A 24,948-nucleotide genomic window follows, 5' to 3' on the forward strand; every position below is an offset into this window, starting at 1 on the left:
AGATTTGAGAAATAAGAAACACAGAGGAGAATCTCTGATTTGAGACTTTGAAAGAAGTAAATACCCATCTCTTTTTCTCAGTACGGACAATCTTCAGTAATATCAGAGTTACAAAGGTGGGGAAAAAAAAAAAGCTCCATAAATTCACAGATCACTCAAAGCTCCAGGCCTGACATTTGGATCTGCATAAGGTGTGGTTGGTTATGAAGGAGCCAGTGCCATTAGCAGCAACCCAATGGTTGATGCTGGGAAGATGTCTTATGCTTTTAAGAGAGCCATCTCCAAATTCTTTTGTCCATCCTCCCAACATCCTTCAATAGCCTGGCGGATTGCTGCAGATAAGAGTTGATTTTATATTAAGCATAAGGTTTCACAGACAAACCTAGATTGTAAGAGCTCTTTTTTGTCAACTTTGTGATCACAAATAATTGCATGAAATTAATCACTTATATTGTCACTTGGAAATCAAGAATAAAAGTGCTAATATCTGGAAGGTGGAGAGAGAGACCATATGTGTTATCTACTGAGAAAGACAGATAATGTGCACCAGGAAGAGAAAAGATCTGTGAGGTATCAGTGTTAGAAGAATTAGAATGAAACCTAAATGAGAGGATTTCAAAATAGAACAAAAATGAAGAACAGAAGTGAAAAAACACAGCCAAATGCTTGAAACAGAAGCATCAGAAAACAAAAGGATGAAAGAAAAACTGGATATAGATAATCAGATAGAAAAGTTGTATTTGTCAGAATGATATATAAAGGATCTTTAAGTTTTGAAAAAAAAATGGGAGAGAGGAGGATCTAGAGATCCAAAATATCAGCAGATCTAAATGGATAATGGAAAAATCCCAGTCTTGAGGCATATACTCATACTCAATCCCAATCATGAGGCATATATGTGTGCTTAGCTTTACCTCACACAAGTAACACCAGTGAGTTCAGCAGTAAGCTCCACCAGTGTAAATCACACTTCTCCCTCTCTTACACCCCCAGTTTCAGCAGATGCAGCCACAGTAAAGACTGGAAAAAAAAGAAGACAGAAATCAAATGCAATTTCCAATTCAGATAAAACATCAGACTGTTAAAAGTACTGAAAGAAAATACTTGTCCTTTATCATTAAAATGTGCCTCCAAATATACCTAAAGGGCAGAAAGGGGAAAATTAACATACTGTTACCCAGTTTTAAATGCTTTTATTTTAAAATATAGGCTGTTAGGATTTTAAGAGCTCTTGGTGCCTGCAACAAGAAACTTTATTTCTAATTAAAATACTGTGTTTCATAAATTTCCTTTTCTTCATTCTAAGGAGTTTTCTCATTTTTGTTATTCTCTAGAATTAACAGAATCTCTTAAATGATTCCAGGAGAAGCAGTAATAAATTAGTTTAATAAACTTGACCAAAGCAGCAAAGTAAACTTCAAATTTCAACAAAACTGCTTAAAATCCAGAACATACTCTGGAAGAGCATGGTGTTTACCACTGGTATTTATTCAGTGTTTTTTTAAACTTTGCTTTATTCAAACCCATTCTGGATATCACCCAGGAAAGCACCCTGTAGCATCCCAGCATGAGGCTGCTGACAGCCCACCCTTGTTCAGGCAGGCGGGGAAGGCAGGCAGGCAGGCTCCTCGCTGCTCCACCAGCCCTTCTGCTTCAGCCCGCGCAGGGTGGGCTGCCCCATCCCTTGCGTTTCATGCTCTTTCTTCCTGCCTTCTGCCTGCAAGTCACAGCCTCCCTGTAAGGCCATAGCACTCATCCCAACCAAATTCTTCCCTTTCTTGTGTCAGGTTGCAGACTTATTCCAGCCTTGGCTTGGAAGTATCTTTGGCCTCCAGGTGCTTGTTCTGTGGCAGATTGGGCCCAAGGTGCTGCTGGCTCTGGGTGATGAGTGCGTACCAGCCCTGGGCTCCTGAAGGGTTTCAGTTAGCTGTCTTGCAAAGGGAAGTGCTCTGTCCCTGGCTCCGCAAGTACAAGTTTCTAGTGTGCTCCCCATCACATCAGTTAACAGTTTGCATGGCAGGGAGGAGGAGAAGGAAGGCATGAGAGAAGGAGGAGTATTTTCACCCTTATGCAAGTTTTGCTGCTGAGTATCCAAATTGGCTTCTGTGGATTTGTTACCTGTTCACAGCAATGAAAGTGAAAAGTGACTCAGCACCCATGTTCATTCACTTCCCTCCCAGGCTGTCAGTTTGGGGGTTATCTGGGGTAATGTTCTCCAGAGCAGTCCTTGTTCACTTGGAAGCAAACAGAGATCTTCAACGCATTTCATGTGGGCTGCTGCAAGTTGAGATCCACTGCCAGTGCAGGTCAGGTTCAAGCCAGACGCTTCAATGTTACAGCAAAGTGAAAGTCTGCATCATTTTGATGAAGTATTTCAAGTACATGAAAGCTTTTGAAATACATAAAAATGGGGGAGACAATATAGGGAAAGCTATAAACCAGTAAGTGAGAAGTACAAAGGAACAAAAGGAAATATTACCAGAAATATTTCCTCATAATAAGGGTGCTTCAAATAAACAGTGGACCTAAAGCTTGCTTCTGATTCACTGCTGGTTGCTAAAGCAGGGCATTAAGTACAAACTCTCATATTGTCAAGCCTAAGAACTTGGGCAGGGATTGCTAGAGTTAGTTACTATGGAGTTAAAAAAACCTGTTGGCTTTTGTGATGAGACCAGCTCCAGAGAAGAAATAGAGGATAAAGGAAAAAAGCTGGGTTTAATCATTCATTCAAAGATTTGCCCTCTGAATGCTCTGCATTCATTTCCTTTGAAGCTGATCAGTTATAACATTATTTTCTGTGTATTCATTTTGTTTAAAGCTGCTCAGTTATAACATTATTTTCTCACGCAATTGCTTCTTTTTCAAGTGTTTTGTGGGGGAGGTTAACTTTCAATTGCCTTTTGTGCATCAGTATATTAGAATTCACAGTGCTATCCATAACTAGAGTATCTGAGACTTTCCCACCTGGAATATACTGGCAATAAAAAAAACCTTCTAGGTTTTGTGGACAAACTGATTCTTCTCTGTTTTGAAGGTGTGAGATTTGTGCTTGGAGTGCATGTCTTTTTTAATTCCTTTTTAACAATACTTTTGGTTTTAAGTTCTTGTAAATGATAGACAAGCACGCTATTGTTACTTAGCAACAAGCTTTATTTTATTTCAGAAACACTGTCCTGTATATGCTAATAGGATTGTTAAAACAGTTCCTTGTTATGACTGGCATGCTGTGCTCATCTTGCTTCTTACTTGTTTTAATTTTTGCTGTTGGGGATCTCTTTGCTGGTAAGTGGAGCGGGAGAGAGCAGGAGAAAAAAGTGCAGATGTCTCATCTCATAGAGGACTGCCAGGCAGTTCTGTTTTCTTTTGTATGAAAAAGGACTCATAAAATCCAGAATCAAATTGAGGCCCGACCCTGTAATGAACTCAGCGGAGTCACAGGAGTCCCCAGGACACAGGAAAAGCTATAGGATAGAGAGCCCGGAATTACAAATACTGATAATTCAGGGTGCTGCACAAAACACATTGGCCTGATGTTATTAAAAGGATGGTTTTCTTTATGTTCGCTATCAGAAAATTTTAGCTGGATAGTTTAGGAGCTTATTAACTCTTTGATTAGCTACCTTCCAGCACAAAGCCCCTAGAAAACTTTCAACCCTCCTCCCCCCCGGTTTTGCTGGCACTGTTCCTTTAAAGCAGCGTGACCTGATGGGATATCTCGTTGTGGTTTATAATACCTGCTGGAAGGGCTGCCTGCTTTCTAGCAAGAGCGCCCTCCTGGGAGTATCCTTAGACTATGGATGTGGAACAGCAAGGTTAAGTGACAGTGCTTTTCTTCTGATGCTTATTGTCAAATAATTGTTCTCAGAAAGTTAGCAGGGGGGTCACTGAGTTTTTGGATGCTTTCCTAGGAAATTACCTGTAGCCATTTGCTAGCAGTTACATTATTGTGTTGCCAGAAAAGTTTCTGTTGCTGCTCAGTTGGTCATATGAAATGATGCTAGTTCTTCTCATCCCAAAAATAAAGAAAGGCTGAGCAGATTTGTTCTAGCAGAGTGGGTTAAAGAGCAGTGTATGACAAAATGTCTTTCTTTCCAGGAAACATTCTACAGTTAGGTAAACTTAATTGGATAAAATCCAGTTTAAAAAAACCCAACCAAAACAAACAAAAAAACCCCATAACCCTAACCAAACCTCTGACCTAATTTCTTTTCTTTATCCTGGTTTTCTATATTTCTTGATTTACAGATCATATAGTGTACAGTCTTAAGCGTCACTAATGCTTGTGCTGCGGTTTGCTAGTGCACAGTTAGGTTTTGTGGAGCTTTCTGAGCCCATGCATGTGTGATGGGAGGCGAGAGGGCAGAAAGGAAAAAGTTCTGTTTCCTTTTCTCACTGACTGTGTGGAGGGTTTTTTCTTTTCTTTTCTGTGCTGACTTATTCTGGGGCCTAACAGAAAAGTAGCTAGACTTTGGGATGCTGCTTCCAAAGGTAAGAGTGAAGAGATCTGAGACCAAGACTGTGGGGAAAGGCAGTTTTGCACTTTCTAATTTGCTTTCTGCTGCTTTGGTGTCTCCTGGAGCTACCTTAGCAGATCTTAGGATTTTGTAGCAACAGCCTTGTAGTATTGTCAGAGCAGCGCCTAGACAGGGAAAGCTACTTGGCATTTAGCTTTTTCTTTTCTCTTTCCTTCCTTCCTTCCTTCCTTCCTATGTACTGGACATGTTTCCTATGTAGAAAGTAGTGCTGGGGAGAAGTCTGAGGTACTGCCTCTGTCTGCATGTAGTTATCCTGAGGCTGTAGAACTTAAAAACAAATAAGCCAACAGCTTCAGGTGGGATATGTACATTTGTGAATGCTCTGGGCTTCAGCTGTGTGGCATGCTCCCATTACAAAAATGGCCATCTTGAAAGCATGCCAACATGGATTAATGAATATACAAAAATAGCTTGCTTACTCAGCCCATCACAGATTTAAGGTGTGGGGTTGTACCATGGTAGTACCGTTTGTTAGCATACAATGTTCTTCTAAGTTTTAGGGGGTTTATGTGGTTTTGTCTAGCAAGGCCTTCCCAATCTGTAGAAGCCATTCTTTGTGAACTGAGGAGGGGATACAGAGATGGCCTAAGAGCTGGCAGCACTCTGGTGCCACAATAGGTGTGTGGCTGCTTCCCTTTTTTGACCAAAGCATCTCAAGAGGGGAAGGACAAAGGTGTATTGAAGAGGCTTAAAGAGTAAAATGATGACAGGAGTGTACTGTGTGTACTACAGAGGGTGTAGAGCATCAGAATGAGAGGGAAAGAAAATAAGAGTGTGTGGGGGTGGGATGGAGGGTTTGGGTTTCTTTGGGTTTTTTGTTTGGGTTTTGGGGTTGTTTTTTTCTAAAATGAGGTTGAAGAGAAAAGTTGCATTAGGCCAGAGCTGGTCTTTTGGCTGCCAGTTCTGAATTGTCCTGCCACCCACACTTCTTGTATCTGTCTTCCAAGATCAATCAGTTTTAGTTACATATATTGACCATATGTTTCTTCTGGTATATGAGCAGGAAGGTACACTGGAGCTGACACTCAACTTTAAAACCTGCTTATAATTGTCTTAATAGTCCCTTAGAGAGATTAATTTATACTCTTTTGAAATGATTGCTTCACATTGTGTTCTCGCAGGAAAACAGTATTTTTTGGAAGTTGATTTACAATGCTACCTCCTCTTTCACAGACTGACTGCTATTCAGAGGGGTTTAGTCTATCTAATTTTCCTGAGTTCACAGCTCCACTCTAGTAAATGTGTATATGTGGCAAGTTACAAGAAAAATCTCAAGAAACTGCAGATATCTGATTTCTGGAGCCGAGTATCTTCTTATGAAGTAGTTCATATGTAACACTTGAGAAGTGTGTGGTTGGTAAACTTCTGAAGGACTCTGAATAAAGCCAAAATGAATCCTAATTTTAATGTTGGAGGAATGCAGCCTTTATTTCCAAGGCCACGTTTGGAAACTGTGTGAGTCTTTGAATGCTCTGAATTGAGAAACTGTTTCTAAGAAACTCATGGGTTTGGGTTTTGGCTTTTTTAAGCAAGAAAGGCTACTTTTTGAAAATGGGGAAAGGGGGATTCTTGTCACTACAGGGTCAGTGGGTGCTTACCCTTTAAAGGGTGACAAACATGGGTTGTGGCCGATTTGTGATGTCCCAGTGTAGGTTTGCAGCCCTTCCTTCTGCTTGGTGGGACTGCTGAAGTACTTCATCTTCATCCAGTACAGGAAAAGCAAAATAGCATTAGGATCTTAAAAAGGACTTGTGTGCTGACCCCTGACAGACGACCCACCTGGGGATGCTGTGCAGGAGTGTAATAAGAGAAAGGTGCTACTGAGGAGAAACTGGTGAACCAGACTGGTACCAGAAACCTGAATTTCAGTCCCTTGAATGCTGTTAGCTTTACTTGTAATCAGGCACTAACTATCCTTAGATCCGAAACCATCCTTAGGACCTAACTGATCTAGTCCCTGTGCAAATAATAGGCCTTATTATGGCAAAGGACCACCTCGTTTCTGAGATGAATTGGACCTCATTTGATATTAAAATATCATGGAGAGATTATAGATAGTACAAGGCAAGGTCAATCTAGTTCAGCATCCTCACCCTGATAGTGAGCAGTAGTGCATGTCAGGGAAAGAGAGGAGCACAGGACGAGTGTAGTGGTATTTCTCCAAAACAAGCTCCCAACATCCTGGCAGAGTCTCCACAGATAGAGCCTACCTATGGAGATATATAGATAGGGGGTTCTTTGGGCTAAGAAATCATCAGAACTGACCCTTTGTCATGCAGCCTCACTTGTGACAAATTAGCACTTTAAAAATGTCTGAAAATTTCTGACTGGCTCTAATAATGATTAATGAGGATTTCATGAGGAGAGATGAAAAGCGAGAAAGAAAAAGACTCACTCCACATGCTGCCTGCTATCATAAAAGGCAGCAGAGTATTTCAAGAATGATATTCTCTTTTAAAGTAATGGTGTGTTGAATGTGGAATTCTGAAGGCACTATTAATTGAGGGTAGATGGGTTAAGGACATACAGAAGAGACCAGGAGCATATTGTGATGGTCAGACATAGGGTAAAGCATGAGAAGAACAGCCATAACAGGACAGACAAGGCTGTAAGAGAGCAGAACTAGGAAAACATAAATGCCTGGGTCCTCCTGCAACACTGAAGGTGTATGGAAAGGTTCAAAGCCCAGGTGGGATGGGACTCCTGAGACTATCAGGTCCTCTCCTGAAAGCCTGCTCTTCTTTTTGTCACCCCTTTGTCACTGCTCTTGGCAAACAGGAAGAGGAGGGGGATGTGGAAGGACTAAGGGTGAATAATGGAAAGAACATTATGGGTGAGGAAAGCAACTAATTAAAGTCTAAAGCAGCACAAACAAAAGTGAGGGAAACCACAGTAACTGATCTGTTGAAGAGCCAAGTCCCAGAAGGAGGATTCCAAATTATGTTTGAGAGGGGAGACCGGTTTGGAGAGAAAAACATTCTTTTAAGTTAGAAAGTAACACAGTCAGGAGGAAAATGTTACATGATGGATAAATAAAGTGCATAGAATTGCATCTGTTATGTATGGGTAGATGTCACTTTCCACCTAAATGGAAAGGAAGAATTTTTTTTACATATTTTGAGACCAAAGAAAAGGCAATTTTAATAGAAGAGTACTTGTGGTTATCAGCAATGTTGTTTTGTTTTTCATATGGCCATTGCTATCATACAAGTAGCAGCTTTGCAAATTAAAGCTAAAGTGCTTTCCTCTAGCACTTTCTTGTTTCAGAAGTTCACATTACCAAACACTCATTTTTATAGTATGGCTGGTATCTATCTGCATGATCTAGGAAAAGCTGAGTTGAAGGATCTACTATCTGAATTAAGAGAGGGCACAGCAATGAGGAGAGTGTATCCCCTTATTTCTCCCCTTCAAAGTATGAATAGGGAGGATGCAAACTCCTGAAACGTAGGACTCAAAGAGGACAAGGGAGCTAGCTATCTTGGACAGTTTTTCTCAGAAGCAAATTTGTAAGAAATATGTATTCAACTTAAACATAAAAAAGCTTTTTTTTTTTTTTTTTTACACTGAGAGGCAGTCATTAAGGTTACATATCTATTTCAGTTACGTGTGTATTTTATGTACTTAGCTTTATAAGAAATGCTGTTCTTACCACAGTTGAATCGCCTGACATCTGAAAATTGACTGGGATTTCTATAATAATAGGTAACATAACTGTAGTCTGAGAACACAGTCCTACTACACTTGTTTGGTAGTATAACTGTGTGGTTAGATATTAAGTACCCTTACTGCTATGGTATGAATCAATCTCCTTTAAAAAAAAAAAAAAAAAAGTTCAGCCTTCTAAGTGGTTTAATAACGAGATAGCCTTAGTAACTTAAAAAAAAAATTCTCAGGTTGGTGGTGTTAAATTTCTGGGGAAAAAAAATATGATTCTTACTTTATGTATTTGTGCCTTTATATACAGGCTTGAATGCTTTAGGTTAAGTAAGTAATCTCCTGATGTGTCTCAAAGCTGTTAGCTGTTTTGTTTCTCCATGGTAACAGGAGTATAAAGCAGTATGAGCATGTTACTGAAGTAGGCAGACATGACATTGTTTGAGAATGGGATTACATGTGAGGACTGCAGCTCTAGGGTGATTCTGAACAAGGGCATTTTCTAACACAGAGGTGCTGTGAATTTGGGCAGATGTGCTAATTTAAGGCAATGCTTAGGGATCCAAAACTGGCCTAAAAGAATCTATCAATCTATAAAGTTTGTAGTGGTGGGAGGGATTATCAGGCATCAGGTCGATGAAGCTCTTCCAGAAGCATAGCTCAACATGTGAAGAGGCCTGTGCCAGACCAAGGTCTAAACGAAGGGCTCTGTCTGAGGTTCAGATGTAATACAAGTCATAAAGACTTAATGATATATTTTCTGTTTAATTTTTTTTTTACATTCAGAAAAAGAACATGGAGGTTGGACAGGCAGATGACATCTAAATTAATGCAGAGTTATCTGTAAGCTTCAGTCAGTAATCTTGCAATAGGACACTAGGTGAACCCTGTATACTTTTGTTACCACCTTGGCAGAACAGTATATATCAAGAGTAGCTCAGCAGACTAGCTAAGATAGCTCTTTCATGAAGAAATAGACAAAGGTAATGATTTATACTGATGCAGCTTGATCACGCACTGACCTCTCCCCAGCACTGATGCACTCACTCTTGCCCTTTTTTTCCCCTATTGAGACGACTCTGACCTGCTAGACTGAGAAAAAAAAAATCTACTAACTTGCATTTATAGTAAGGGAAAGGTTCTGGCAACCTTTTTCTCATCTGTATGTATTGCATGAGGGAGTTCTCCCTGTCTCTGTTCCAACAAGCCGTTGTGTAGTGACGGGTTGAGCTAACCTTGCCGACTGAGTCATGTTTCCTCCAAAGGGATACAGCCTGACTGAGGACAGAGCAGTGTATGTGTGTGTGCGTGTGCATGTGTGCTTGGAAGAGGCCTTTCCTTGCGCTGTTAAAACAGTGTGACTTCCTCCTCTCTCCGCCCTTCCTCTCGGCGCAGGTAAACGTAATTTGTTCTGGCTCAGAAGGCCACGCGACCTGTACCAACACAAGGCAACTTCATGCCAAACACACCTTCCCTTCTGTTGCACTTCATACTGATCTTCCAGTTGTTTGACTTGCTTTTCTTTTTCTGCAAGTGAAAATTAGCTTTTTATCCAGGCTCCCCGAGGAAGCAGATTGTAGATTAGTGCTGCCTTTCTGTTCATGTGAAAACCTCTCTGCTGTTTGTTTTCAAGGAACTTTTGACCAAATTGGAAAAATTCAACCACTGTACAACTCAGTGGCTGAGGAGAGCCCCAAATTAATGCTGTGCAGAGGGAGAAAGAGGGAAAACTGAGTAGTTCTGGTTAGCAGATCAGCTCTGTGCTGAGCTCCAGACTAGTGCTTTTTGTCCGGAGGAGAGTTAATGTACTTGAAAAACCTTTGTTAGCCCCGTGGCTTTGTTAGCTAGCCCAGCCACATGTAGTCAAAGATCGCGTCCCTGCACGCCTCTCAGTGCTGCAGCCGGTGAAGGAATGGGTATATATAGCTCTACCTTTGTCCTTACTTAACTGTGTTAACAAGGTTGAATCAGGGTAACGATTTTGAGTAGCTAGATTCGTTTTCAAACCCTTTACGCCGCAAACTGTGCTGACTAGGCCCGAGATGGGCGCCCGGCAGTGGGGCGGGGGGGGGGAAGGAGCTGCCAGGCCTGCGAGGCTGTGGGCTGGGAACAGGGCAGGGGCTGGGGGGGGGGGGGGGGGCGGGGGGCGACCGTTTAGTTGGTCTGGGACCTTCTTCGGGTTTAATCCACGCCAGAAGGACGGGCGGAGGCCTACTCGGGTGACACGGTGACTGATTTCCAGTCCCGAGCGGATCGTTTTGCCGAAGGGGTGTATCGGAGCGGGGACAACGGCGGTGCCGGCGGCGGCGCTTCCTGCTGCCGCCTTGCCCAACATGGCGCAGGTACAGCTGCTGGCGCGGAGCGGGCCGTGCCGGCAGGGAGAGCCGCTCCTGCCCCTCAGGCTCCGCTCCGCGGCCCGGCGGAGCGGCGGCGGCCGGCCGGCCCACGGCTGAGAGCGGGCCGGGTCCGCGCGGCACCGCTGCGCTCGGGCGGGTATTTACGGTACGGGCGCGCGCGGGCGGCCGTTACGGTAGCGGGGGGAGCGGGGGGGGAGGAGGGACGACGTGCGCGGGGGCGGGGCGGGCAGTGCTGCGTGCTCGGCCCCGCGAGGCGCGTCTCCCTCGCGAGCTCGCTGAAAGGATTTGGCGCCAGGCGGGTCCGCTCTGCAGCTGCCGCAGCCGCACGAACCAGCCGCGCCACCCACCCACCGCCTCCCGCCGGGGCCCCGACCCAGAGCCGCCGCCGCCGTCCGCCCCAACCCAGAGTCGCCCGCCCAGGGATCGAGCCGCCGCCGCCGCCGCCATGAGCTGCTCGCCCGTGAACGTGAAGAAGCTGAAGGTGTCGGAGCTGAAGGAGGAGCTGAAAAAGCGGCGCCTCTCCGACAAGGGCCTCAAGGCCGAGCTCATGGAGCGGCTCCAGGCCGCGCTAGACCAGGAGGAGGCCGGCGGGGGAGGCCCCGCCAGCAGCGCAGTTGAGCCTGGCAACGGCAGCATGGAGGGGGAGGCAGCCGAGAGCGGCGGGGGCGCCTCGCAGCTCCACCAGGGGGGAGGCCCCGACCAGGCCGCGGCCTCCACCGCGGAGGACGACGACGAGGAAGGGCTGGAGGCCGCCGATGGCGACGCCATGGAGCTGGGCGAGGAGAACGGCGAGCGGGCGGGGGCCGGGGGCGGCCCCATGGAAGAGGAGGCGGGCGGCGAGGAGGAGGAAGAGGAGGAGGAGGAGGATGAGAACGGAGACGACCAGGGCTTCCAAGAGGGGGAGGACGAACTCGCCGACGAGGAGGAGGCCGCGGCTGGGGACGCCAACGGGCACGGGGAGCAGCAGCCGCCGCCGCAGCCCCAGCAGCCCCAGCAGCAGCAGCCCCCGCCGCTCCTCCAACCGCGCGGCGCCGCCAAGGAAGCCCCCGGCAAAAGCGCTGGCGGCGCCTCCGGGCCCCCGGCGGCGGCCCCCTCCGGCCCGGCGGGCCCCGCCAAGCAGCAGCAGCAGCAGCAGAAGAAAGCGGAAGGTGGCGGCGGCGGCGGCCGCCCCGGGGCTCAGGCCACCGGCGGTAAGTGTGCGCGGCGAGAAGGGGGGGGGCCGGGGGGGGGGGGGCAGTTAATCCCCCCCCGGGAACCCCCGTCGCGGGGGGGGGGGGGGGAGGCGGCAACGGCCAGGAGGGCGGTTTCCGGGGCGCGCGCGGGAGGGCGTTCACGGCCGGCGCGACGGCGGCGCCTCCCCCGCGGGGAAGGGGGGGGGGTTGTCCACGGCCCCCCACCACACCCCGCGCGGCACCGCGTGCTCCCCTCCAGGCGTTGCGCCGGGCCCCGGGGGGGGGTGGGGGGGGGCGAGGGTCCCGTGAGGGGCCGTTGTGCGGGGCCGGAGGAGGAGGGGCCGTCGCGCGGGGGGGGAGGCGCGGGGAAGGGGCCGCCGCGCCGGGCCGCGGGGGGGGGAGGGGCGGCGGCGGAGGGGCCGCTGGGGCGCGCTGTATTGTGCTGAGGAGCGCTCGGCGGCGTGACGTCACTTCCGGCCTGGGCGCCGCACGGGATGGCGTTGGGAAGGCCTGGTACAATGGAGGCGGGAGGGAGGAGGCGGAATCCCTTCCCTGCAGGCAGCCGGGCGGCCCCAGGCGGGGCTGCCGGCCGGGCCGCCGCCGGCCGAGAGGAGGCGCAGTCGTGCGGATCGCTCGGTGCCCTTGCGAGCGGCCGGGAATGTCCTGCTGGCGGCGGCGGGGGGGGGGGGTGCGGGTCTGGCGTGGCGGGAGGGGTTTTTGTCGGGTTTCGGGGGGGGGGTGTGTGTATTTTTTTGTTTCTTTGTTTTTTAAATTTTTTTCTTAACCGCTTGGGAGCGGTCTGGCTTTTCTGTGGGGATCTCAACATCGAGGGCTGCACCAGCTGCTGCGTGGTGTACTGGCCGCTTCTGTCGCGTACCAGAGACGATTTAGCAGACAAGTTTTGGGTCTTCTGAGAAATTCCAGATACGGCTTCTTATCTTAGTACGAAGCACAATTTTTCTGTACGGTGCTATTGCCTTTCTCGTGCTGTAGGTTCTCACCATTTCCAAAGTTGGAAGCGTCATATAGGATTTTATTCCCAATTGAAGAGTTACTTTGTGTAATTAAAATAAATCATTAATTCTGTTACAGGAGATGCTAAAACAGAACAAAAACCTGGTGAGAAAAAGAGGGGAGTGAAGAGACCACGTGAAGACCATGGCCGTGGATATTTTGAATACATTGAGGAAAATAAGTACAGCAGGTAAATAAACTTGATGCTGGGCAGCATTTTCTGAATGACGAGAACTAAAGTACAGAAATGCTTATTTTAACAGTGTGAAAATACATGTAGCTTTATTATCTTTGGTTTGTTTGCTTTTGTTTTGTTCAGGGCCAAGTCCCCTCAACCACCTGTTGAAGAAGAAGATGAACATTTTGACGACACAGTGGTTTGTCTTGATACTTGTGAGTAAACATGCTTTCCTTTACTTGGAAAGATGTGTTGTTATGCTTTTAATCTTAAAACCCACACTTTCTGAAATGTGGGGTGAATACATTTGTTGACTTGCAATTTTTTTTTTTTTTTCCAAAGTTACATGGTGGTGAAAGTGGTATTTCCACCCGTTTTCAGTATACAAATGAACAGAAGGGTATATGGGTCTTATATTAGCAGTAATAAGCTTGGTTTTTCTATGAAGTCTGTGATATTGTACAGTTTTCTGAAGAAATCTTTAACGAAAACACTAATCTAGTGTGGAAACTAAGCTGGCCAACTGTCGAGTGAGCATGGAACACTCTAGAAACAGCTTGAGAAGCTAACTATACAGTACATGAGCTTTGAACTTCAGAAAGTTCTGAGAGGCAATAGTGTAGGTCATTACAGTAGTACAATTTGTGAAGTGAGCATCCTGTGTGACCTGCTAAGGCCCTATTTATGTACCAACCAGTGGAGTATTTTTTCATGTTTTCTGATAAATTTAACAACAAAAAAAATCAGGTAAGGCCTCCTGAAAAGTGACCCATTTGTGTAACCTGGGAGTTTGGGGCTGGCGGGGGTGCTTTGTGCAAATGGGATGGCAGAGAGAATTGGTCAGAAAGGGTGTAGAAATTGACAAGTACCTACAAACAGTGCCGGGGCGGGGGGAGGGAGATTGAGGCAGATTATAAATGTTAACTGTTATTGTGATGTACCATGACTGGGGCAAAGTTGACATTTGTATTTGTGAGGGTAAGTATAAGGACTTGGTGCGTTATTAGAAAACTTGAATAAGTGATGCTTGAACTCATTGGATTCTTTAAGTGCCATGGAAGGAAAGCTTAAATTTTGGCATTATCTGGCATATTTGCTAGTAGATCCATGTGTTTTTTTCCCCGAGAAATGTTTTGAAATGGAAGGAGGTATTAGTTTACAGCTATGTAAATTGCTGAATATGCCATTCTTGACATTTTGCTAACTAAATCTCAAGTTTCTAGCTGCTAACCTGGTGAGTAGCCACCTTTGCAAGAGCTTCTGATTTTCCCAGTAACTGAATAGTAGCTACTTTTCATTATTATTATTATTATTTCTAGTAGAAGGTTTTGTTACTGGATAGACTTTGGGATTTAGTTTAAAGTGTTGACAGACTGCTTGGAGATCAGAATCAAACATAGCTTCAAGACTGAATTGTGTAACAACTTGGCACTCTCTTTTCTGGACCGTAATGATCCAGACATATAAGAGGTTTAGCACTCTTAAGTGCTTTTTATTACCTGTGTCTTACAAGGAAGCTGTAATTTCAGATTCTGTTCTCATTTGTTGTTCTAAAAGTAACCTATATAGGTGGGTTTCTTCTGCATTATTTTATCTGGTTTTCATGCAATAAATAAAAGTTAGAAGTACTAATGAGAAAACACTTGGATCACAAATATTGTAGTTGCAACTGGGGATGACTGTATGCAAACAAAACAAGATCTCATGCATGAGAGTTACCGGTCATACAGGGAAGACTGCATTTTGGTGTACTCGGGCAGCGTGTGGATTTTACACCAGGGCAGAACTCCCTGCTCGCTCATTTTGCTCCTTTCTTGTAACCATCAAATAGGTTTGGAGTTTCTTCTATGGATTCCTTGCTCTGCGGAATTCAGGTGCTATATCCTGCACCTCATGTTACCATTTTGCATTGTCTTTTTGAAACCTACCAGAAGATAAATTTGAAATTTCATGGTGTGCGGCTCTGAAGATGTCTGTAAAACAAAGGTTCCACTTAAGTTCTTGGAGCGATAGGTGAATTCATAGTGCAGATTGTGTTCTTGGGTGAAGTATGTTCTCTTACCACATTCTGCGTGCGTAACCTATCTGCACTTGACTTAACTGACTTTATTTCAATTGGCTTAATCTAATTGGACTTGATAATTGACTATATTAACCAAAGACAGTACTACTTTCAGTGCTTAAGTAAATAGGAACACAAGTATTTTTGTTTCTCAGCTGCCCTTAGGTTTGGGCATGAGGGGTAAGAAGACTTCAGAAAAAGGTATCTAGCAAGTAATGCAAAAAGCACAACACAGTTTCCTTTGCTCTATATTGATGGAAGTATCTCAGGTAACTGAAAAAAAATGTTCAAACAGATGAGATGAAATTCAGGTTTTTAAGTAGATAGAAAAAAATAGAGGGAATTTGGTGACAGGAGTGAAGATGGCACCTTGAAAATTATTCTTGTTAGCTAGCTTTTCCTAAGATTTTTGGCTGAGCTTCAGCCTGCAGCTCCATCTAAGCATGTGTTCAGTTGCTTTCCTGAAAGATGCTGAGCACTTGCTGACAGTTTGTCTTGAAAATCACCTTTGAAAGCTGAAATCACCTTTAATGCATAACATTGGACAGCTGTACTTTATTTTGTAATAAGAGTAAACAGAATGATTTTTATGTTAACAGATAACTGTGACCTGCATTTTAAAATCTCAAGAGACCGGTTTAGTGCTTCCTCTCTGACCATGGAAAGCTTTGCTTTCCTTTGGGCTGGAGGGAGAGCCTCCTATGGAGTTTCTAAAGGCAAAGTCTGCTTTGAGATGAAGGTGAGTTAAACTGATGTTTTATGGGAGACTGTTTTGCATGCTTAAATATAATATTGTTTATATTTGTCAGTTTTTTTGGACTTAGTTGAAACTATTTCAGGTGAACAGGACTTTCAGAAGGCCTTCTCTTAGAAGCCTGTGACAATTCTTGATAAAAGATTGGTCAATTTGCAAAACTGCTTCCTCTTCTATAAGAACTTCCATTTAAGGAAAAAAAAAAAAAGCACCTTGCATTTGCCCTGAATGTGTAACTTCTGGTCTCATTTTTGAACAAAGAATTTTATTTGGCACCTCATGTATCAACACTTGGAAGAATTTTGATACTCGCTAGTCAGAAGTTTGCATGTACTTTCTGAAGATTACAGAAAGCTTGGCTTTTTTTTTTTAAAGGCATATAAATTATCCCAGCAGTCCTTTTTCTGTTCCTGCTTAGTCTTTGAGTTTGACCTGCTCAAAGCAAGGATTTGGGCTAGATGACCTCCAGAGGTCCCTTCCAACCTGAATAATTCTGACTTGTGTATGCCGTGCGTGTATTTAGCAGGTACTTGAATTTTGAGAGCGAGAGTTCTCCTAAAGGGTGAGAATGATGAAGAGCCATCAGCCTTGTAATAAATAGATTTCTCCCACTTTCTGACAAAAGAATAACAGGAGGCACAGAGTTTGGTTTTATTTATTTATTACTTAACAATTTTAAAGGCTTCTTTGCATAGGATGTGCCTGTGTATATAAAGGCTTACTCTGTTCTCTTCCTCTAGTACTTTCAAATCTAACCACTACCATGAGGAGTGGGTAGTGATCCCATTCTCCATGCTCTTGCATTGAGCGATTTCTGTGTTGGTACCTATAACTTTGGAAGGCCAGTGAAGTGAAATTGATGACGGTATTTATTGCCCTGTTCACTTTCAAATCAGTTTCACCTCGGTCACCTGACTGGAATAGCTGTGGAAACTGGTAGGATGCTGATAAGTTTTTCAGTTTAGTTTGGTGAAGTTTGTAAAGGCAGTTAGAAAATAGCTGGTTGCCTACAAATTCCAGTGCTTTTAGGTGGGTTTTTTTGAATCTGGGTATGTTGCTTGGAAGCTGGTAACTTGCCCAGGAAGTCTGCTTACTGTGGAAAGGGATGAGTGTAGTATTTTCCCCAGTCTTGGTAAAGCAATTTTTTTTATCCATTACCACATTTTATTGACAAAGTTAATTTCCTGTTAATCCCAACTTTATGGCAATTATTTTTTTTAAATACACGTATACATCTTTGTGATTTTAATACAGTGTCAAAAGGATTAAGGTGTTTGGCCACTATGACTAAGTGCTTTGAAGGTATATGGTATCTTGCATCTTCATTGCTCAGTCAGTCAGGAGATGCAACTATTTATTCATTAGCTTGTGGTTTCATGTATTTAAGCATGTTTTATTTTTGCAGAAAGTGAAGTGTAAAGGTTCCAGATGTTACCTTTGTGTTTCCATCTTGTTAGTGTCTAATAAACACTACACACCTTTTAATGAATAATTTAAAAATAGGTCACAGAAAAGATTCCTGTTAAACACCTGTATACAAAAGACATTGACATACATGAAGTACGAGTTGGCTGGTCACTGAACACAAGTGGAATGTTGCTTGGTAAGACTTTAACATTTGGTTACTTTTATATTACTGTGTATATGGTTGAAGTTTTGTCATTTTTTCTTAAGCAGATGGGAAAAGCTTAGCGATTGTAGTCTGTGTGTTCTGAGAAGTCTTAACTTGAATCGTTCACTGGTCGTGGTGCAAGAAAGTTTATTACTGGGACCAAATAAAGTCATTAAGTACTCAGGCCTGTAAGGAGTACATGATTTGAGAGTTAATTCTTTCAGTGGTCAGGTATGGGTTGTGGAGAACATTCTTTTGAAGACCTGACAAGGTTAAGGATTTCTCCTTTTCATGTAGTGTCATAAATAGGAAGAGGGGTTTCACAGCCCCCCCCCCCCCTTTTTTTTTTTTTTTCATTATTAAAGGGTGGGGCATGGTATAAGATTTAACTAGTGAAGAAAGATTCCTGGATAGCTACATTATAATTCTTTTGGCTTGGGGGGAGAATCCTCATTTCTGAAAGTAGCTAGGAAGAAGGAAGTACAATTACATTAGATACATGGGAACTGATCATAATGGTATTTATAACTAATACCTGCTGCTGAGACATACCTTTGTGCAAAATGTATATGAATTTGGTATGTTCTAACATCAGCAGCAGCTTTCTAGTTAAGTACTTAAGTTCCACCTGGGTCCTTGTGTTTGACACTTTCTGTTAGCTTGTTCCTTGCAGCTTCATACTCAGCTGTCCTGTAGGCTGAATGTCTGCTAAACTCCCTTTAAAATGGGGAGGGGTAAGTGCTACTGGAGACTAAATTCAGAAAGCCTTTCTGACTACGTTACAGGTATACTGGTGCATAATCAGGTCTTCAGAGTTTAAAAATACTTGCTCATGTCTTTATGTGGCAGTTCAGTTTTATGTCAACATGAATCTGGAACCAGCAGCATAAGGCTATTAACACTGGGATGGAGGAAATACTGCTGTTCCATCTCAAGTGACAGTATTCTTGAATACAAGAACAAGCTGTAGCTGTTTAGGGGTCATAGCTTGTTTTGGCATTAAAAAACCGTACTGAACAGCAGCTTGCTTATGTAGCTGTGAATTGATTGTATTTCTAAAAAATGCCTATTTTTAATAAGTTTAAATTATTTCTTCAGGTGAAGAAGAGTTTTCTTATGGATATTCTCTAAAAGGAATAAAGACATGCAATTGTGAGACTGAAGACTTTGGTGAGAAGTTTGATGAAAATGATGTGATTGGATGTTTTGCTGTAAGTTTTCACTTATATTTTCATTTGAGGAAAAACATCCTTGAATTTTTAGACTGCTTTGATGTGAGAAGCCGTAAACCAGATACAGGAAGAACTTGGAGCAAGACAAGTTGTTTACCATAGGGAGGAGGTAGAAATAGCAGGCATTATCAACAGTGACTGCTGTCAATGTGTTAAGATTTTATATTCACAGAGAAATGTCTTTAAAGCCTTTTAGGGAAAAAAATAAATCAGATCTTGAACGAGATGATCGTTGACAGTAACTCATTTTAGGAGAAAACTTTTAAGTAGATCCTTTATAATAAAACAGTGTTGCAGAAGTTGAGTGAATATAGCCAATATAGTGAAATGTCTAATATAACTTTATAGTGCAAGGCGAGTAATTTTATCCAAACTAATGCTTTGTCTTGAAAACCAGAATTTTGATGGTGATGAAGTGGAACTCTCATATTCCAAGAACGGACAAGAGCTTGGTGTTGCATTCAAAATAAGTAAGGAAGTTCTTGATGGGCGGCCACTCTTCCCACATGTTCTCTGCCATAACTGTGCAGTTGAGTTCAACTTTGGTCAGAAGGAGGAACCTTACTTTCCTGTACCTGAAGAGTATACCTTCATCCAGAAGGTCCCCCTGGAGGATAGGGTCCGAGGACCAAAGGGACCTGAGCAAAAGAAAGATTGTGAGGTAAGTTTCTCGTTGATAATCTCAAGGTTGTTGAGACAGGTGAACTGAAGTGGTGGAGTTTAAGCAGACTATTGTACAACACTCTGACCTTTTTGTTTGGGAGCTTTAATAGTTGGTATCCGGTGACTCTTCATAGCCCCCCCACTCAGTTTCCATTAGGCTTGCTGGTCTAAGTTGCATATTAAAGAAAATCTTTGAACTAGTATCTAAAATACAGAACCTGTCGTCACAGGTGGTGATGATGATTGGCTTGCCTGGAGCCGGCAAGACTACCTGGGTTACCAAACATGCAGCAGCAAATCCTGGGAAATACAACATTCTTGGGACAAACACTATTATGGACAAAATGATGGTAAGTGATGTTTCTTGGTATGTTAAAGACTTGCTGTAAATCCAAGGTCTTTGGCTGCCATGGGCTTGTTTTGTATCAAAGAAATCTGAGAAACCAGCTGCTGGTTAGCTAGTGACCATTAAAATTTTGTTGTCTTGCTGAGCTGCTAACTCATACATGGCACAGCAGGATTTGGAAGCTTTTTGTGGGACTACATACTTAAATAGTCAACAGTTGACTATTTCTTATTTCTCTTTATATCGGTGTCCTCAGAATAGAACGCTTAGCTTTGAATTAGTAATGTAATGAGTATACCTTAGATTCAGCTGTATTGATTCACCTAGTGTCTTTGTTTATAAAGCTCTATGTCTTATGGAGGCTTTGGCAATTTCAGTTATGAGTTTGTAGCTGTGGCCTTGAACAATCCTTGAAGCAAGGTGAAAAGCATTTAGCAAAGAAAAATGTCAGCCACGTGTATCAGGGCTACTTAAACTCTGGGAAATCTCTCTGTAGGTTGCAGGTTTTAAGCGGCAGATGGCGGACACTGGAAAACTTAACACACTGTTGCAGAGAGCTCCACAGTGTCTGGGGAAGTTCATTGAGATCGCAGCTCGTAAGAAGCGGAATTTCATTTTGGATCAGGTAGAAGCTTCAGTGAAAAATGGTTAAGGAAGTTTTGTTATAGGCTGTAGTGCAGTAATTAAATGGGATTAAAGTTACATTGTAATAGCAGTTGTTTCACTTACTACTCATTCAGGGGATGCAAAGTTGAGATATTACTACAAATGCTTGTCTGAACTTCTCTGGATTTATGGGATGTGGGAGGAATAGTGTTTTAACACGTGGATATGAGCTCGTAACTTTGCATTATGCAGCATCTTTATGTCCAGTTATTTGTAAACTTCATTGCAAGCTCTTGTAGAGGTGAAGTCTATACACCATAAGTTGACTTCCTTAACTCTTACAATGACAGCTACGTGTAGTAAGTTACTGCATTTTTTTCAGACAAATGTGTCTGCAGCTGCGCAGAGGAGAAAAATGTGCCTGTTTGCAGGCTTCCAGCGCAAAGCAGTTGTTGTTTGCCCAAAAGATGAAGACTACAAGCAAAGAACACAAAAGAAGGCAGAGGTGGAGGGAAAAGATCTTCCAGAGCATGCAGTTCTCAAAATGAAAGGCATGGAACATAATCCTATACTGTGTTTTAGGATGCTGAGTATCTGTTTAAAGGATTAAGTAAACGTGAAGTCTAAAAAATCACTTTATCTTAAACAGTTGTACTTAAACAAAACTGGAAGACTATTGTAACTTGTAGGACAACACTATATTGTGTTCCCTCTGCTGCAGTCCTTAACACTACTCAGTTATGCTGATATGCTTCATGCAGATGCACAAAGCTGTCTTGGCATAAAGTGCCCTATATAAGTGACATATTTGGCAGAAACTGGTGTTCTGAGTGGAGGCTTATAAAAGAAAAAAAAGATATAGGCAGAATGTTTTCAAGGTTTGGAACAGTACTGGCAACTCCATGAAGACCTGTTTATTTCTTTTGTCACTGTTACATTTCTTAAATGTTCAGATTATGTAATTTTGTCCCTATGCTGAGGGAATGCAGGGGGGTGGGGGGAAGAATGGGAGAAAGGTGGTTAAGTTATGGCTTTGGTTGTAGCTGAATGTAGATGCTGAATACTCAGTGTTTTTGCAATTATAGGGAACTTCACACTGCCAGAGGTAGCAGAATGTTTTGATGAAATAATCTATGTAGAGTTGCAAAAAGAAGAAGCTCAGAAGCTTTTGGAACAATATAAAGAAGAAAGTAAGAAGTCTCTTCCACCAGAAAAGAAACAGAACACTGGCTCAAAGAAGAACAAGAAGAGCAATAAAAATCAGTTTAATAGGGGTCAGAGAGGACGTGGAGGATTCAACATGCGTGGCAACTTCAGAGGGGGAGGTGAGCCAAGAAATAAGCCTGTAAATTTTGGAGGTTGCTGCTGCTGGGGGGAAGAAAGGTTGTAGTACTTGCATTGCAATTATTACTTAGTGGGACCCTTGATTTCAACTTCAGTAAGTTTAAAGTATTGGTGCAAAGTTAGTGGTCCAATTTTAAAAGTGAGGATTGTCAAAATCCTGGATAACACTGTCTGTGTGGTTTGAGGCACAGCTTTGAGTTTTTATGTTAGGTTTGGTGTTCACTTATGTGCCAGACTGTACTGGGGGCTAGTACATGGTTAAATTACCAGTTTTCATTATGACCAGATGACTTAATCTTTGCATTGAAATTTTTGTACTGAATTTGGATGTTTTATTTCTATACCATCATTATTTTGAACAATAATCTTCATGTAAGAAATACTTAGAGACCTAACAATTATTTGATTGAAGTAACTTTCTCCCTGCAGTCCCTGGCAATCGCGGTGGATACAACAGGAGGGGAGGCAACATGCCTCAGCGAGGTGGTGGTGGTGGCGGCGGCGGCGGTGGCAGCAGCGGTGCAATTGGCTACCCGTATCCTCGTGGCCCTGTCTTTCCAAGCAGAGGTGGCTACTCAAACAGAGGCAACTATAACAGAGGTGGAATGCCCAACAGGGGAAACTACAACCAGGTGATGCTTTGGGGGGATTTATTAGTTGAACTACAGTAATTTGGATGATGATGTTTGAAAGGTTTGGTGGCTGTGAACAGCCACAAACTTGGTTGTGGTACTACACTAATCCCACACTAAAAGGCCTAGCTTTCTAGTTCGGTGTGTGTGCCCAGAGCTCTGAACATTGCCTAAGAAGTTCTGATGCTGATGTGGAGGTTCCATGTTAAGACTGTACCTCTGTCCTGTTAACAAGATGAAGATTTTTAGGGCATGTGTGTGAAGGCTTGTGTTTGATTTTTCTCTCTTTTTTTTTTTTCTATTTTTTTTTTTTTTTTTTCTCCAAACAGTAGTAACCGTTGTTTGGCCTTAGGGTCAAGATGTATCTTTATCAAGCATTTAGAGAACTTGCTGGAAATAGCTCTGGAGAGAGTCTTTGTTTTGGTGTCTGGTATCAAACATAACTAGTAAAGACATACTAGGCATGGTCTTAACTGATGGAATATCAGTGGAAGTATTCGAAAACATAATTTTGATTACTGAAGAGCCAGCAGATGGAGCCCATGCTAGTAAACATGGCTCAGGTTTGTCTAATACTGACAAACGGGGGAAATGCACTATTTTATCTACTAGTATCAATGTCCCTTTTTTTGTACCGTAACTTGTACTTGAAGTTTTGTGGACTAGCTCTTCCGTTTTCAGTTGTATGACCCATATCCTTTTGTCTGATCAGATAACACATCCTTGTAGCAACTACAGCCTTTCCTAACTAAAAATAGGCAAGCTCTTGTATTTTTAGTTGTCCTGGTGCAGTTCAGCAGCTGGAAATAGGGTGAGTCAAAACTGGATTAGCCAGCTTTCCATACCACTGGCAACAACAGTTTGAGCTGGCTTATTAATTCTGGGGTTCTTGCTCCATGTTTAAGAAGCAGTTGCTTGGAGGAGGGGGAGAGGCTTTTGCTATTCTAGTGTTTTTCAGGTTTTTGTGGTGTGGTTTTTTTGTTTGTTTGGTTTTTTTTTTTGCGGCAGGGGGTGGTGGTGGTGTTTGGTTTTTTTTTAACCTCAGCCTGATACCTTGTATTTGAAAGATTCCATATGGTCTGTGATGGTTTGGTGGTAATAGAAAGATTGGTATTAGTACACTTCTGAAAAATCTATATAGGTGAAGTAGTTAAAAACTGTTGTCCTCTTGCAGAACTTCAGAGGAAGGGGAAATAATCGTGGCTACAAAAACCAATCTCAGGGCTACAACCAGTGGCAGCAGGGTGTAAGTAGTCATAACTTTACCTTTTCACTGATTGTTAACTGGAGTGTTTCAAAATGCTGTCTGAAATAATTAGATGTGTAATCAAAACTGGATAGCAGAATCTTTTAATGCTGGGTAATATCACTATAAATAGTTTTCTGTGCAAAACTTAATCTGGCTTGATGGTCTTGATATATCAAATATCAGCTATGGCTTACCCGTCTTAATGGCATGTAGTATTTGGCTTCACATTACTACTGTGAACTGAACTCTTAACTGCCTTCAGTTGTTTAGGAACTTGCTGCTATTTGAGAGGGCTTTAATCTTCTCAAGTTCCAGGACTAGATGTTTGTTAAACACTTTTTTTTTTTCTGTAAGAAATGTAACCATTATGTGATTACAGGTTAAAATTAACTATTTATCCATTTATTGCAGCAATTCTGGGGTCAGAAGCCATGGAGTCAGCATTATCACCAAGGATATTATTGAATACCCAAATAAATGAACTGATACATATTTCTCCAAAACCTTCACAAGAAGTCGACTGTTTTCTTTAGTAGGCTAACTTTTTAAACATTCCACAAGAGGAAGTGCCTGCGGGTTCCTTTTTTAGAAGCTTTGTGGGTTGATTTTTTTTCTTTTCTTTTTTTGTACATTTTTAATTGCAGTTTTAAAGTGATTCGTAAGAGAACCTCAGCATTGTGCACGATAAGAGAATGTGTCAGTATTTCAGGGTTCTACATTTTATCTGTAAAATGTGACTTTTTTTTTACCACAACAAAAGTAAAACGTTGCTTTGTACCTGGTGTCTTTTTATTAAAGAATTTTCTCCTTTTTCCCCATCCCCCAATTTCTAAGAAACAGTCGTGAGTCATGTCACAATACGATAGAAATGTTAGCAACCAGATTCGTACGGAGGCTCCTTAGTAGCCCTCGTGAATACCATGAGATTATGTAAAGCTCCATATTACACTCCATCCTCTCTATGAAGCTTCTGGGTGGGGAGGGGAGGAGGGGGAGGTAAAAGTTTCTGGCAATAACTAGGACTTTTTTGTAACATTTGGAACTCAATGAGATGCTGGGGGCAAAGAGGAAACCTGGGGCTAAATAGTGAAGGTGGAGTGTATGTAGAAGCTCTTAAAGTTGTAAAACTTGGTTGCATTATTTGTGGAGGCTCAAACTTGTGAAGGTACAACACCATAATTTCTTTTCCATTTGTTCTGCATTTTGATTCTGAAAAGAAGCTGGCTTTGCCCATTTCTTATTAAACAAAACTTGTTGTAAATCCAGTTGTCTAATGGGATCTATATGAAGTTAGCTGTGTGTCTGTATAACTCTTTCCCCACAAAATACTGTATACCTAGTGTGCTTGTAGTAGTTACTCCACCATTTTGTAAGCTAATGAAACTGTGAGTCACCCATTTTATAGCTAATTTTTAATCATGTCAATTCTCAAATGGGTGTATCTCCTTAGCCTGCTGATTCCTTTTCTCTTTAAAGAAAGTGGGTGGAGAAATTTAACTCTAGACGTTTGTTTGCAATAAAATAAATTCATTTTA

The 24,948-nt window shown here is 42.8% G+C and overlaps 1 protein-coding gene across 1 annotated transcript; it reads left to right on the top strand.

Moving 5' to 3' along the window:
- The first annotated feature begins 10,792 nt into the window (after positions 1 to 10,792).
- Positions 10,793 to 24,948, top strand: HNRNPU (heterogeneous nuclear ribonucleoprotein U). Its single transcript, XM_052806819.1, has 14 exons — positions 10,793 to 11,739; positions 12,814 to 12,925; positions 13,055 to 13,128; positions 15,575 to 15,714; positions 17,233 to 17,332; positions 18,440 to 18,552; positions 18,971 to 19,234; positions 19,467 to 19,586; positions 20,079 to 20,207; positions 20,571 to 20,739; positions 21,274 to 21,513; positions 21,962 to 22,164; positions 23,339 to 23,410; positions 23,825 to 24,948. The coding sequence occupies exons 1-14, from the start codon at positions 10,995 to 10,997 to the stop codon at positions 23,876 to 23,878; spliced, it is 2,535 nt and encodes an 844-aa protein (XP_052662779.1). The 5' UTR covers positions 10,793 to 10,994; the 3' UTR covers positions 23,879 to 24,948.

This window comes from Harpia harpyja, chromosome 13 (genome assembly GCF_026419915.1).
Source record: "Harpia harpyja isolate bHarHar1 chromosome 13, bHarHar1 primary haplotype, whole genome shotgun sequence".
Taxonomy (NCBI): domain Eukaryota; kingdom Metazoa; phylum Chordata; class Aves; order Accipitriformes; family Accipitridae; genus Harpia; species Harpia harpyja.